The sequence below is a fragment of the Plutella xylostella genome, chromosome 3 (assembly GCF_932276165.1).
Source record: "Plutella xylostella chromosome 3, ilPluXylo3.1, whole genome shotgun sequence".
NCBI lineage: Eukaryota > Metazoa > Arthropoda > Insecta > Lepidoptera > Plutellidae > Plutella > Plutella xylostella.
This window is the reverse complement of record NC_063983.1, coordinates 3,118,647-3,133,277: the sequence shown is the minus strand read 5'-3', so window position 1 is coordinate 3,133,277 and position 14,631 is coordinate 3,118,647. Positions and strand designations below refer to the sequence as shown.

The following is a 14,631-nucleotide window of genomic DNA, read 5'->3' as shown; positions in this document are numbered from 1 at the left end:
CTGGTAAACAGGCAGCCTAACGCATCAATACCAATGGTATAAGATGGTCTAAATATACAAACATAACTCGTGTTATGCTGTCGACGAGTAATACATTCGCAGAACTTACCTACACCCTAGATAAAAGTAAGTTAGGTACCTAACGAACGAACTGACTTCTGCAAACCTAGGGTAATTAAATTCCACCGGTTGCGTATTTGTATACCTACAGTTTCTTTACCTAATATAAAGACAGGAGGAGTATATTTAGATAAGATGGATTAACATAACTCACCTCATGATTGATCTGCCTCGGCCGTCTAAAGTTTTGGAAGAAGTCATCGACAGCCAACGTGGACCCCGACTGGAGCTTCGATATCAGCATCTCGTAGTTCTGATGCTGGATCCGGTGTCGCACTATCACTTTCTGCACTAGGGGAATGAAATCCTTGTATTTCGCTCCTAACTGACACACGAGAGCGCACAGAGTATCCATCGCGGTGGGCCGCAGAGTGGGGCAAGACTCCAGGCTCCTCACCAGCGGGTGAATTATCCTCGACACCAACTCACTGTAGTTCAAAGAATCTGACAGAGTATCCACAGTCTCCATCGCCACTTTAGCGACGTTCACGGGGCAGTCCGACGCGTCGAATAGCTTCACGATCGAGGGCAGCACTAGATGCATGTAGTCGTCGAGATTATCCTCGAACTTCTGCAGAGCTATGAGCAGCTTCTCCGTCACCATCCGGTCCTTGCTGGTGTCGTGAGCGAGCACTCGCAGTATCTGCGGCATTAGTTGCGGTAGGTACACTTTGAACTCTGATCCAAGAGCGACCGCTATGTGCTCTACTAGCAAGATCAATGTGGTTTGCAAAGGACTGTTGGGCGTCCAAAACTCCTTGATCAAGTCGAAGATCTTGTCCAAATAGTTCCTAATATGCTGTTTGACGATCGCGATGAGTTTAGCGAGCTGCGTGAAGAGGAACTCTCGGAAGTTGTTGTTGTCGGTGGACCGCGCCACGTAGAGTAGGCTGGGGGTGACTCGGGAGATGTAGGGCACGCACTTGATGCCGAGCGACTGGAAGATGAAGGTGACGGCCTGCACCACGCTGGTGTGGTGCTGCTGCAGCGTGGGGTCGCGCAGGATGCGCATCAGCGTCGACACCACTATAGCCGGGTAATACTCGTCCAGCACCGGGCACGACATGTTCACCAACATCTCACTAGTCGTCATCTCAAAGTTATTCTCCTCGGCTTTACTGTCTGCCACGGGAACCAGGTTGGAGTCTGGCTGGCAGTCGATTAGACCTCTTGTTATCTTGTGCTTGTAAGGATCCAGTGCTCCTAGAAGCCCAAGAACTCTTATAGTTTCTCTTCTGTCTTTAGGTTGCTGTTCGGTTTTGAGAAAATTTAGTAGAACATCCATCAAGTTAGGGTATTCCGTGTATGGGGTTACGACGTAGCCGGTAGCGCTTATGAGTTGCCCAAATACCCACAGTGCAATGCTTCTCTTATCTGTGGCGCTAGCATCAGAGAGCAGTTCTAGTAGTATTGCTAGTATCTCAGAGAGCCATTTCTTGAGGCCGCTGTTATCTCCATTGACATCTGCAAGATCACCGACAGCTTTCAGCACACTGATCACAACCCCAGGGTTAGAGTCACACTCCTTCAACTTGGGCACTAAAACATTCAGGATTGTTTCCATGTATGGCCTCACAAGTCTAGGTGCATGCAAGATCAGATTGTCTAACATTTTAGCTGCTTGTTCTTTGTTTCTACTCATGCCAGAGTGTTCTAACTCAGTCAGGAACTGTATTAAGGTTTTCCTGAGACCCGGCATCACATAGGCTGGGTTCACGGTGCTCAGGCGACCAATAGTGCATGTCGCCAGCTCTCTGATCTCAATATGCTCATCATTCATGGCTATAAAAAGGAAGCTTAAATTCTCAATTTGTGCTAAATGAGAGTTGAATGTGGAGTCTAGAGACTGCAGTACCCAGTACCGCACTTCATAGTCAGGGTCAGTGACCGCCACGACCAGCAGCTTTCCAACTACTTCTGCTGTGAGCATTTTGAGGGTTTTAGAAGAGGTTATCTGTGTTCTGATGGCTGCAGCTGCTAAGAGCTTTACCGAAGTCTTGACTGCTTCTAGCCTCACTTCCTGTTGGTCACTCTGGAGGAAGTGATCAGCACACCGCCTCACAAATGTGAGCAGGCTCTGTTGCCCCTCAAATGTGAATGATCCTAATGTCCGGAGAGCCAGCACAATACTGGCCGTGTCATGCTGCTCAATGACCAGGGACATGCTGCTCATCTGCTGCTCCAGGTTCCTCGGCATGCCCGGGTGCAGAAAAGGTTTGTTTCTCAACACCATAGACAGCATATTCAGCAGTCCTTCAGATATTTCTGCTCTCAGACTAGGAACATGTTTACTCAATTCTTTCAGGCACACAGTGAGGGAAGGACTGAGTCCAGTAGCAAACATGGGTTCTAGGAGGTCTCTAATATCATTCACCACCAAATCTTTGACAGCACTTCCGAGCAATGTGATGCAGGCAAATATGGAGGGGTCAACCCAGACCCTCTTCTTAGTTTGTGTGTCTCGAACAGGCAGTGCATATTTGATGCCATCCATGATTTTGGGAATGTAGTTCTTTATGTCCATTTCCAGTGCAGCGGCCATGAGGCCAAGGGTGGTGAACGCCATGTTCTTGTCCTTCTCTCGGCTGCGGATGGAGGAGAACAGGTGGCGCATGGTGATGCCGAGGTATCTCTTCACAAACAGTGGCTTGTTGAAAGCTGCCAATCTTGGAAGTATTATGAGGAGGACTTGTGGTACACCTTGGGTTTTAGCTACTTGCTGGGCCATCACATCTGAAAATGAAATCTTATGAAAAATATGTGTAAGTAAGTATGTTATGTAACTATGTAAGTTTATAACTCAAAATCTTTATAAAAGTGTTATATTTACCACAACAGTAATGCAAGTTGCAAAATATATGAGTGACTTGTGAAATCTAACTAATAGTTACCTTGACATATTCTTTCATATTTCTCAGTGATGAGCTGCCGGCACACACTGGACTCATAGATAGGAACTGGGTAAATTACATTTTCAGTCTTGAAACCATCACACAGGTAGCCTCTCTTCACAGATGGACTGTGCGTTTTTGAACTAATAAATATGATATCATCAGACACACCACTGTCACACTGTGTGTCCAGGCTGTGCATCAGAGTGGAGTATCTTGTCTCCCAGACTGCATTGGAGCATCTCAAGAGTTCATTCAGTATGAGTAAGCCTCCATGTATCTTGTCTTCCACTGTGGTTCCCTTTGGTTTAATGGGCACATCTTCAAAGGACACCATAGCCTCCTCATAGCACTGGCGGTACCATTGGGGCCTGGCTGATGACTGTTTGGCCGACTCTCTCTGAGAGGTCACTACTAGGGCGGCTCTCAATGCTTTAGCTGCAGCCTCTCGTATCTGAGCCTTGGGATCTTTCAGAGCAACAAGGATGTGGTCAAAGAAACCAGACACCTGCTGGTAGAAGTATGTAGGCATGGCTATGGCAAGTTCTTTCAGTAACAGCACAGCTGAATGTCTTCTCCCTTCGTTTCTCTCTTCAGCCAACCATTCAAAGGCTCTTTTAACTTCGAAGTCGACGTATTCGGCTCGTTTGACGCCGGACACGGTGGCGAGGCGGCCCACGGTCTTGGCCGCCAGCTCCATCACGCCAGCGTCGGACGACGGGAGCAAGTTTCGCAAGTAGTTGGCAAATCTTGTTATTCTTGTTTTTGTGGTGTCACAGTCGCCGCCGATCAGACAAACTAAAATAAATGAGACAACATATGAATAAGAACCAATATCTGTGTTATTTAATGTAGTATCGGCAGATTACTGTGATATAAATTTAAATTACCTATAGCGAGTACACCGCCTTTCTTCTCATGCACGTCATTGCTAGAAACCATTTCAAATATCTGATGGTTGAACTCATCGAGGAACTGCGTGAGTTCCTCCTGCGGCACTTCCCGAAGCTCTGTCTTCGCGAAGTGATAAAGTTCTCGGGCAGTCTTGATCTGCAGGTCCACATTTCTGGACTTGAGACCAGCTACAAACTGGGCTACTTGATTAGACATTTTGAAGTCTGTTTAGTTCTTTTGTGTTTTTACTTCATATTGAACGTAATTCTCCGTTGCAAAAGTAAGTAAAACAAATCAAAATTATGATTTTACACGCAATAAAAATAATAACAATCCCACATTGGAAAATATATCATAGACAAAAGTTTTGCAATGGATTTTTCTTAAAAATTTAAATGACAGTAAATAGTGTTGTCATCAAATATTATATTTATAATCGAGTTCATTTCATACGATTACATCAAGGGGGTCACTCCGACTTTGCGATAATGTGTCAGCGTGATATTAGGTCTTGAGGCTGGTATCATTATTTCTGAGTGTTTTTAATTAAAAAGTTGAATTGTCTATGGTTACATGGCCGAATTTCATTCATTTGAAGCTTCCTTTTTCTGTTTTATAAATTATATTTATGTACGGGCGGTCACCGTCAAAGTTTTCCGTATAAATTACTAAATGAAGGTGCTATAGGTTTCGGTTTTATGAAAGAGCTGTAGGTTATAAATTGAAATAATGATCTTACTCGAGATCAATAATAGAATTATAGAAGAAACTCTTACTGTAAAATATAAAAATGCACTGGCACGGTGAGTACGTTACGCTATTTAAGTTCAGTTCTATCCAGTGAACAGTGTTTTGGACCATATGTGAGTGATAAGCAGTGACTTTCTCGTTTACGGTTCGGAGGCGGCTTTCGCCAGGGTCATAAAAAGTGGCTATAACCCCTATTCGGCAGCAAGTTGACAAGTGTCAAACGCAAGGGTGGGCCCACGTTGACCACCGCGGAGCGACCACGGGCGAGGGAAGGTGAAGAGGACACGAACTGATGTCATAGTTGTGAATGTGACACGCGTTACCGCCTATCTCAGCAACATGACTCATGCGAGTGTTGGTACTCGCGTCGCGTGCGGATACGCTCCACATAGTGTTTTGGATACTTCTGTAGTAAACAATGTTAATGCACTTTACATGAAAAATACACACACATTCATGCCACCGTCCAGGATGTGCCAATGATGATTTATTTATCTGCATGATGAGTAATGCTTGCCTAAACATAATTGTATGTTTATTTCTGTTTTCAGCTTAAAGCCAGAGTCTATAGATGTGACTGTAGCAGATTTTGATGGCGTGCTGTTTCATATATCCAATGTCAATGGCGATAAAACCAAAGTTAGGGTAGGTTGACTTATCTCTACATGCCGGACAAGGGTGAAGACTTGTTTACAAACAATAATCAGTCAAGAAAGCTAACATATTCATTTATTATCTATCACCTGCACCCAATTAAGCATTGTATAAATATAGTTTAATTAATTTTACATTCATTATGTAGCTGAGCTGATGCTCATATGCATCTCTGTCAGTAAAATAAAATCAAAACATAAACTGTGCTAGTTGCACACAATACTAGTATTACCAAAATCTGACTGATCAAGTTCACTACACAATAATAATTATAAGAACATCAATAAATGAATTAAATTTAATGTTTCAGGTTAGTATATCATTGAAATTTTACAAGCAATTAGAAGAACATGGAGCTGATGAACTACTAAAAAGGGTGTATGGACCCCTCCTCACAGAGCCTGAGTCAGGTCAGTACAGCTACTAGGTACAATATGCTTATGCCTGTGCCCCTAGAAAGGGTAATTCATTGGTAACTGACATGACCCACTTTTTATGTTAATGTATGTAATTGAAAACCATATTATGTGGAGAGCATACAGCACACAGTGCATGCACATCTTGGTACAAACATGTTTGAGAAGTAATATTAGGAGTAAAGTAATGCATAAATTACATGAAAAGTCAAAGAAAATTACCATTCAGAGTCATCTTTATGAATGTACCTACCTACTAATGAAATATGATAACTCTCCGTTTAATTTATGCTTATTGGTAGCCACACTTTCACAATCATGATTAATAACTTGCACAATACAAATTATTATAAAAATAACATAAACCTTTATAAAATGGTTTTTATATTTTTTACATGTTGCATAAGTCATAAGTAGAGAGTGAATGCATGAGTAGTTTTTATTCACATAGTATTATATCAGAAAATCAGCGGAGCAGGCATTGTTATGGTTCAATGATGTGAGCTACCAGCAGGTAGCTATTAATGAATGTTATCCATCTATTAATATGTATAATGCAAGCTAAGTAATCTGCAGATATCCATATTTTTTCATTTTTTAAATTAGCAAAAACAATTATTTTTATCATCAGTTTTTACTTTTTGTTCTGATAAGATTAGATCATTTTAAAAACAAATAGTGATAAGATTGTAGTACATACTCATAGTATGCACTTCAGTAAAGTACTCTACATTAATTTAATACTAAAAGTTGGACCCATACTGTGTCATATTATTGAAATGATAAGGCAAGGGATATTTATTTTCCTTATTAATTTTAATAGGTACAGTTCCTGGTCCAAATAAGATTAGAGAACATATGAAATAATTGTAATATTTTTTAGGCACAAAGCAGATGCCTGTGGAATACTCTTATGTATAGTCATCCTTAGAGCAAATCTGAATAAGGCAGCAATTTAGTCACATTCTTATAAGAATAAAGGTGCAAATTAGAGGCAAAAGACATGAGATTTGAAGCAGACCAACTTGCAACTTTAGAGGATGAGTACAGAAGACAGCACCAACAGCTATTAATTTTATTTTTCTTTTTAGGTATACAAATAAAGTGTATTCTATTCTATCTATCTCATACTCATCAAATTAATAACTTCATGGCAATCTCCCGCCAGGCTACAACGTGTCAGTGGTGCTGGACCTGGAGGCGATCCCGGCGGACTGGGAGGCCACGGTGAAGGCGGTGGGGCTGCTGAAGCGGAACTGCTTCGCGTCCGTGTTCGAGCGGTACTTCCGTCTGCAGCAGGACGGCGAGGTGGGCCACCAGCGAGCCGTCATCAACTACCGCCAAGATGAGACCTTGTGAGTGATAGTGGAACACCCTGTATTGCATGTAAAGCTGTGTAGTTGTTAACCTGTGGGACATATACATTCAGTTTTCATTTATTGTTTGATAAGGCGTACGCCACAATCACGGGGATAATAATTTATAGTAGATTTTTAAAATAGTATGAGTGTAAAGTTGTAAACCTCTGGGGATAGATAAATAATGAATGGCGGCCTATAGCCAGGAGGAGTGAGATCTACTGTGACTGTGAAATTTATTTACCACCACTTCAAAAGCCCAGTAAAATATGACAAGAAAGTAACTGTATTAGCTGTTTGTTAGCCAAAATCGAATGAACAAAATTAATGCCTAAATTGACCTATTCCTGTTTATTAAAGCTCAATCAATCCAGTAAGCCAGACTAATTGCCAATTAACGCTGAATAACAGGCATTCAGTCGTAAATCATAATGTATTGATTCTACTAATGCTTGTTTGTCTAATTAGTGCGCCAACACTTGATATAGTAGTAAAAATTATATCGTCATTATCCCGTTGTATGATATAGGATAATAATAAAGATACATAGTGCATGGCTTATTGAAATTTTTTTTAATGTCTACTTGGAGTTTTCTATATACATAATGTTTACTGTTGCTTTGGTTATGTATGATGAGTTATCATGAAAGTACCCTACTTGGTGGCAAACACATCATATATTTCAATCTAAAGAGTGCTTTTCAGGTGTATATCTCTGCACGTTAGGTGTCACATATACTGTATTCATTCTGTGGATGTGAAATGTGTCAGACTCTTTATCCAGTTTTTGTTCTTCCACTCTCTGGACTATATTGCCCAAAAATAAACAATATCAATGAATCAATTAACATAAACAATAATTGTCGTAGATACGTGGAGGCGCAGGAGGACCGCGTGACGGTGGTGTTCTCGACGGTGTTCCGGCACGAGGATGACGTGGTCATCGGCAAGGTGTTCATGCAGGAGCTCAAGGAGGGCCGGAGAGCCTCGCACACTGCGCCGCAGGTTACTGTCTTGATCTTTTTATTATTATAGTGTCAACGACAAACTAAGTCGCTAAATAATACATGGCTAGAACTGGGCCACCGATACTGTCACAGTAGCGCTTCACACAAGTAACAAAACATTTTATGCAGCAAAGAATCCCCACCCAGAGATATTGTGCTTACTGCGGTACAGTGACCGTACTTTATACCAATAAATACAAATAGTTTATTCATTCAAAACACTAGTAATGGGAAGAAAAATGCATATGGTTTTAATTTTTATAAATCTAAATTAAGCTACCTACAAAGCTGCGGAAAACCGCTATAACTAAACTTTTTTTTTCGGATTTACTCCATTGGGGAACCCATAAGTACCCCACCATCGCTATATCGGTCATAAGCTTAATTAAAACGTAAGTGTACATAATTATTTTTTTATATTTCCAGGTACTATTTTCACATAAGGAACCGCCGCTAGAGTTGATGGACACCGATGCGAAAGTAGGAGAAAATATCAGTTATGTTACATTTGGTGAGTGCAGTTTTATATTTATTTACAACATACCTATTAATAGTAATAATGATACCAATAATCCTTTCGCCAAGGTGACAAACTCTCTCTCTATTATCTTGTTTTTGTCACCTAATATATTAAATATTTTTTAATCACAACATAAATACCTACCTATCCGTATACATGACATGTGAAAAAATTCAATCTTAGGGAATACATACAAGCAGTATTAAATTCTTTAGTAGGTACTTAATAATTTAACCACCACATTCTATTCCACAGTCCTGTTCCCGCGCCACACGTGCCTGGAGGCGCGCGACAACACGATCGACCTGCTGCACATGTTCCGCGACTACCTGCACTACCACATCAAGTGCTCCAAGGTACACACATACACATACCACTTACATACACACACTGAAAATTAGATATACCTAATTGTTTTCTTTTCTCTTAAAGTTTATTTCCTAACTGTGCAGTATTATTATATTTTTGTTATGGAGAGCGAGACCTCCTGGCACAGGTATTTTTATACTTAATAGGAGGCCTTTACCTTGTATTTGTTAGATTTAAGAAAGTTTTGAAATAAACAATTTTAATTTTTTAAGGTGTACGTGCACTCGCGCATGCGCAGCAAGGCCGGCGAGCTGCTCAAGGTGCTGAACCGCGCGCGCCCGCAGCCGCAGCGCCCCACTGAGCGGAAGACCATCTCGTATGTATTTGTAGTCACCAGTATTTTTAATCCATACATATATAGGTACCTAGTCAACTAGGGTATAGTCTTTTAAGTATATAAACAGCCAATCAGTGTCCACTGCCTGTTCCAAGGAGCTACAACGCTCTATCAGCTACCTGAGATCTATCAGCTATGTGCTACCTCAAAGTGATCCGGGGAAAATCTGTCACTAGGTTCTACCTTTTTTGGCATAAGATTTATTTGCCTAATCTCGTATTGCATAGTAACGTTTGGTCAAAGTCTCGTTACGCCGAAAATCGTATGGCATAAATCTCGTTTAGTAAAAAGTTGTTTCGCATAACATTGTTTAGCCTAATAATGGTATGGCCAAATCTTGAATAGCCTAATAATGCTATGGCATAGGTTTATTAGGATTATACAAAGTAATAATATTCGTTTGGCTTTAACTTTGACGGAGCGTCTCCCTACATAGCGCAAACTGGTGCCTTGTATTGTTTCCGCTGTTTGGAAAACGCTCCGCTCCGCTTCGGTACGCTCCGCTTTGGTTTTGATGAACATGTGCACCTAACACGCTCCTCCTCGCTTTGCTCGTCGTCGCACCTATTTTTAGGTTTCGATCTCATGGGGTTTGTAATAATTATATTGGTCGTTAACTTTCGATTTTTTGATCATACAATATCATGATTTTCGGGATGTAGGAAAAAAATACCACAATTTTTACATTTACTACATACTTAATATATTATTTATTAAGATAACATTAGGAGAAACAAGATTATACATAAGTATAGACGAACATAAATTTGAGCAAACGAAACTTAGGTGTTTAAAGATTGTGCCTAAAGAGTTTTAGACGAAACGAGCCTTATGCCACATAAGTCTGGGCAAAGTGATGGTTCGACCAAAAAAGTTTAGACCATACGAGTTATGCGAAATGAGTTTTGGTCAATAAAGATTATGCGAGATGAGCGGAACCCCTGTCACTATGTTTGCCTATCTGTGGTCTCCACTAGAGAAGTCATCTTTCACAACGGTTATTGCGTTCTTAGTTAGATATGATAAGCTTGATTTTTCGCGAAGCCTGACTTTCATCTTCCCAATGTGGACCACTATTATTGGCTCATGGTGATGACGAATAGTCTACATCTAACTCAAGATCGAATTCCATAGCACGCATACTGTCCTCAGTCTAATGTGCCGACGTGTGTTTGTTCCAGGGGGAGAACATTTGTGAGACGGGATTGAGTGTTGCCGGCCGCGGAGGCGTAGGCGCGGCCGCCGCGACAGAACAACACAAGTTAACACCAACTACTTACTACCCATATACAGTACCGACTCCTTGGCCTCGGGCGCAGTCTGTCACACTTCACTGCCAATGCAATGTTGCCGGGATCTTTTAGCACGTAGGACACTGTAACAGGTGCCGATGGGATATTGTCCAAACTGGGCAGTTTTCCTTTACACCTGTAGAGCCTTCCATAGGTAACAGATATGCCAAAAGATTCTCGCCTAATTGTACTCTTTTAATTATTACACTCAGCATATTGTGAGTAGTAAGCTATGTAGTGTGTGGCAAATGTTACGTTTGTCGATAACAATTTATTCAATGGCTGAATGCTTTTGATATGCCAAGTGTATAATTTGAATTTTTACTCAATGCGATTATTCATACATAAATAATGAGTGCGCTACTTCCTTCACCGACAGTGAGCACAGACTGGGCCCGAGTTCATTTATTATTTATAGCACCAAGAGCCTGTTTCAATACTTGTTGATAAATTTTATCAGGATAATTTTATGTAATTTTATTGAAAGGACAGGTTTATTTTACCAACAAGCAAAGAAATATGCTTTTATCTTCCACCCTTCTCCGAATCCTCATAATGGGAATAACAGTATAGTTATGATGATTGGGACGAATTTACACAATGTGCGTATTTCTAACCTGTACCAACAAACCCAATCATAATAAAATTGTCACAAACATAATTCCAATTTATTTTCAGAAAATAATAAGTACATATGTTTGTACTACTATTACTTCTTATAATTGGTCAAAACTAAATTGTTGCCAAATACACGTGAACTGCTCAGTAGGAAATGTGCACATTGTACTACTGTACAAATCAGACTAGTACTTGAGTTAAAACTTTGACACTTGAGCTTAGTGTAAAGTCAATCGATAATAATGTTGCAGTAGTATTTGTTGATAACAAAATTATGCTTGACAGTACGAGAGTTTTATCTAGCGGTGGCATTGTAATACATATTTGAAATGGGTTCCTAACAGTAAATAGTGTACCCAAGTTATACAAAATGTTTAGCGTCCTATGAATGCTAACTTTTCTCTTTAGCTTAGCGTAATTTTGTTGACATTTGAAGTACGGATCCTCAGTTAGCGTAAATGTATAAATCATAGCCTATACTTGCGTTCGTTCGGTTAGCATTTGTATAAAATTGTATATCTATCTGGATGTTTGCAGGTATTTTGCACAAACTTATATAAATTGTCAAAGTCCTAATTTAAAACTATTACTCCTGTATCTAGGTTCATAGATTCACTATGCAATATACGAACAATAATTTATAAAAGTTACTCTTACGTTTCTAGGTAGGTCCGATGCAATTATATTATGTAAGTAAAAGTGTATAGTATTTCTGAATAGTTTCTTCCATATGAGACGAGCAGAGCATTAAATTATAATGGCCTTATTTAAGAGATATTGGTTTCAGTTTGTACCGAGAGCGCTCTGTTCAGTGCCGCCACTGCTGATGGTCGCGCCAACAAAATGTAGCCGCATTATTGTAGACAGTGGTTTACTTTTGTTGTATGTTGATAGTACAATGTACAGTGTAGACGCAGTGCGGGCAGGCCGCGCCTCGGTTAGATAGACTCGCTAGTGTAGCCGCCGGTCCCGTATACAAGACGTACCCAACAATAAATCACACCCTTGAAATTCCCATCTTTGCATTTATTTTTAGATATTGTTTAGGGGAAGAGGTATTATAAATTATATACAGAATGTATTATCCAAATATAATTAAAGAAGTATATTTTTTAATTTTTCATTGTTTAAAATAATACGTTGTTAGACATGAACAGCACAATAAAGCTTGTTTTCGTTAATGTTTTGCTCAAAGCTTCATGATCAGCAAGAGACAGGAGTACGCGTGTGAGAGACCGCAGTGTCCCGCCATATCTACCGCCGACACGTCACAGTGAATGGCTCGTCTGAAGGTATTTATTGCGCCTAGTTTATAAGGTTTCTTTTCGTTGAGATTGTGTCTAAAGTATTGAAGAATCGAGTCATGGACTGAGACTTTAGGCTAATAAATTTATCATTTAAATTGGTCGCGATTTGGAAGTCTACGGATTTAAATAGTAATTACTAAGTCATACGCGTAAAGGAAATTATTGATAAAGCGACATTTTACTAATTTGACAAGTTCACGAAGCAACATAATGTCTCTAGCGTTGGATAGAAGAAACGTACCTAATTAATTCAAAACATGTAGAAAAATTTTGACTAATAAATTTTGTAGCTAACTTGAATTTTATGTAATTTTTATTTGCAAGATGTATTATTTATGTATATTATAAAAGTGTATGTTAAATGTTGCTTTAAAGTTATTGCTTTCAAATGATCATTGTTTTTTTACAATCAGTTTTAATGTCGACTGTGTAAACTGAGCAAATGCAAAAGTTATTTGTGAATATGTAATTATTCTTGTGATTTAAAATCCGTTTTATTGTATTATTATTTTCTAGATTAAAGAATACATCTTACTGCATTATGATTGTTATCTTTTAATTACCAATTCTTATTACAAGTAGACCTACATCTAGATGAAAATATTTAATAAATAAAAGGTTGATGGATAGACATAATAATTACATTGAGGCGAAATCCCAGAAAGCGATGAACAGCCTCACTTTCGCAGTTTCATTAGAAGTAATTTTCCTCAGTTATTGTCCGTGGGGCTGGCCGGGGCGGGCGACTTGGCCCCCAGCTTGGACAAGTGAGCCACCTTCGACGCAAACTTGACGAAGTTGCTGCCGGGCTCCTGCTCCTTCTGCACGCCCTCCCCCGCCTCCGCCGCACCTAGAGTTATTATGAAACAATTAGTGAATATCCTGTACGTATGTACTGAAAAACTTTCCACAGATGTCAAAGAGGCTGTTTATGGCATATGTATTTATAAGTAGCTATCGGACACAACAAATTCAAGATAACTTTCCTTCAGCTGTATAGATGGATGAATACTCATGTTTTAGAGTAAGAATTATTTAGTAAATAAATCAGAAAATCCTTACTTTCTTGGGGTGCCACCTCCGCTTCCTGTTTTTCAGCCTCCATCTGGGACTTTGTTTTCTCGTGCAGCAATTCCAAAGCTTGCAGCAGTAACAAATAAGTGTAATGTGTTAGTTGTGTTTAATCTCAAATGTAAATCAGGTGCTTCTCTGTACTTTTTATCTTATCTCTGTTCAAATACGTAAACTTTGGTTTACAAGATTTGAATGATATTTTTGTATTCTGATAGACGAATGATCTCATCATAATTTTGGGTTCTTTAGGAAAATCACAATTGGTTGCCATAATTATTTTTTATGTTATGAGATCGATACAAAATACCAGACCCATCATCACGAAACTGCATTGTATGAAATATAAAAATAAAACAATTCCAAGTTAATATTAGTCACCAATTCACCATCTTTCAAAGACATCGAGTCCATTTTTGCATCTTGAATAGTTTCTAGTTCGTGCCGGAACTTGGAGGTGATCTTCCGGCGCTGGTAGTCCGCCTCGATCTGCTGCTTCGTGCGCGGGATGCGGAAACGGAAGCAGCAGCACACCATCACTACTGTAATCATAATAGCGTCTCATAGGTTTAGAAAATTTAGTTATTCAAGAAATTGTTCATTTGGATTAGGTCAATATGACCCACTAAGAACTTTGCAAAAGATGGAAACTTTTAAATGAAAGTGTTCTGTAGGTACTTACTTACAGTATTAATTACACTGAAAGTTTAAGGCACGCTTAAATATTAACTAAAGTACTTACTTAAAGTTGTCATGCCAGCAAAAGAAAGGAAAACTATCTGCCACAATCTCAAATCTCCAACAACACGCTTCTCCAACCATTCTGGTTCCTCAGAATTTTTTATTACGTCCATAACAGAGTCCATGTTTGTAAACCTATCTAGTGCACTGTTGTTATAGAAGTGGGACAACCAACTAGACTACTGTGGACCGGTACAAATGGAATGGAAACTAATTGTCCTAATTACGACGAATGGATATTAGCCACACCTTGTGCGACTTGACCAACCCTCGCTGGCACACCCAT

At 39.6% G+C, this 14,631-nt stretch overlaps 3 protein-coding genes across 3 annotated transcripts in view; 1 reads left to right on the top strand and 2 right to left on the bottom strand.

Moving 5' to 3' along the window:
* LOC105390151 (serine/threonine-protein kinase mTOR) overlaps positions 1-4,284 on the bottom strand; it is a 30,025-nt gene extending 25,741 nt beyond the window's left edge. Inside the window, exons 1-3 of the mRNA XM_038117139.2 lie at positions 3,902-4,284; positions 3,012-3,809; positions 275-2,853 (exon numbers count right to left, since the gene is read on the bottom strand). Of these exons, the coding sequence (XP_037973067.2) occupies positions 275-2,853; positions 3,012-3,809; positions 3,902-4,121 (3,597 nt within the window). The 5' untranslated portion in view covers positions 4,122-4,284. The remainder of the gene's footprint in view (positions 1-274; positions 2,854-3,011; positions 3,810-3,901) is intronic.
* A 177-nt stretch (positions 4,285-4,461) lies between these two features.
* On the top strand, positions 4,462-13,078 carry LOC105390152 (probable actin-related protein 2/3 complex subunit 2). The gene is made up of 9 exons (XM_038117008.2): positions 4,462-4,708; positions 5,207-5,300; positions 5,620-5,719; positions 6,894-7,080; positions 7,953-8,088; positions 8,517-8,601; positions 8,866-8,966; positions 9,192-9,295; positions 10,498-13,078. Exons 1-9 carry the CDS (start codon positions 4,635-4,637, stop codon positions 10,523-10,525), a joined length of 909 nt encoding a protein of 302 aa, XP_037972936.1. The 5' UTR covers positions 4,462-4,634; the 3' UTR covers positions 10,526-13,078.
* On the bottom strand, positions 13,069-14,536 carry LOC105390153 (transmembrane inner ear expressed protein). Its single transcript, XM_048624514.1, has 4 exons — positions 14,347-14,536; positions 13,994-14,146; positions 13,596-13,673; positions 13,069-13,383 (listed from the first exon to the last, which is right to left on the bottom strand). Exons 1-4 carry the CDS (start codon positions 14,468-14,470, stop codon positions 13,244-13,246), a joined length of 495 nt encoding a protein of 164 aa, XP_048480471.1. The 5' UTR covers positions 14,471-14,536; the 3' UTR covers positions 13,069-13,243.
* Between the last annotated feature and the right edge of the window lie 95 nt (positions 14,537-14,631).

Bases quoted from the DNA above. Each gene is read 5' to 3' on its own strand.
- LOC105390152 (XM_038117008.2), top strand. From the start codon at position 4,635: ATGATCTTACTCGAGATCAATAATAGAATTATAGAAGAAACTCTTACT. The intron at 8,602-8,865 runs GTGAGTGCAGTT...TCTATTCCACAG, and splicing joins TATCAGTTATGTTACATTTG to TCCTGTTCCCGCGCCACACG. The intron at 9,296-10,497 runs GTATGTATTTGT...TGTTTGTTCCAG, and splicing joins ACTGAGCGGAAGACCATCTC to GGGGAGAACATTTGTGAGAC.
- LOC105390153 (XM_048624514.1), bottom strand. From the start codon at position 14,470: ATGGACTCTGTTATGGACGTAATAAAAAATTCTGAGGAACCAGAATGG. The intron at 14,147-14,346 runs GTAAGTACTTTA...TTATGATTACAG, and splicing joins TGCTGGCATGACAACTTTAA to TAGTGATGGTGTGCTGCTGC. The intron at 13,674-13,993 runs GTGAATTGGTGA...TACTGCTGCAAG, and splicing joins CTCGATGTCTTTGAAAGATG to CTTTGGAATTGCTGCACGAG.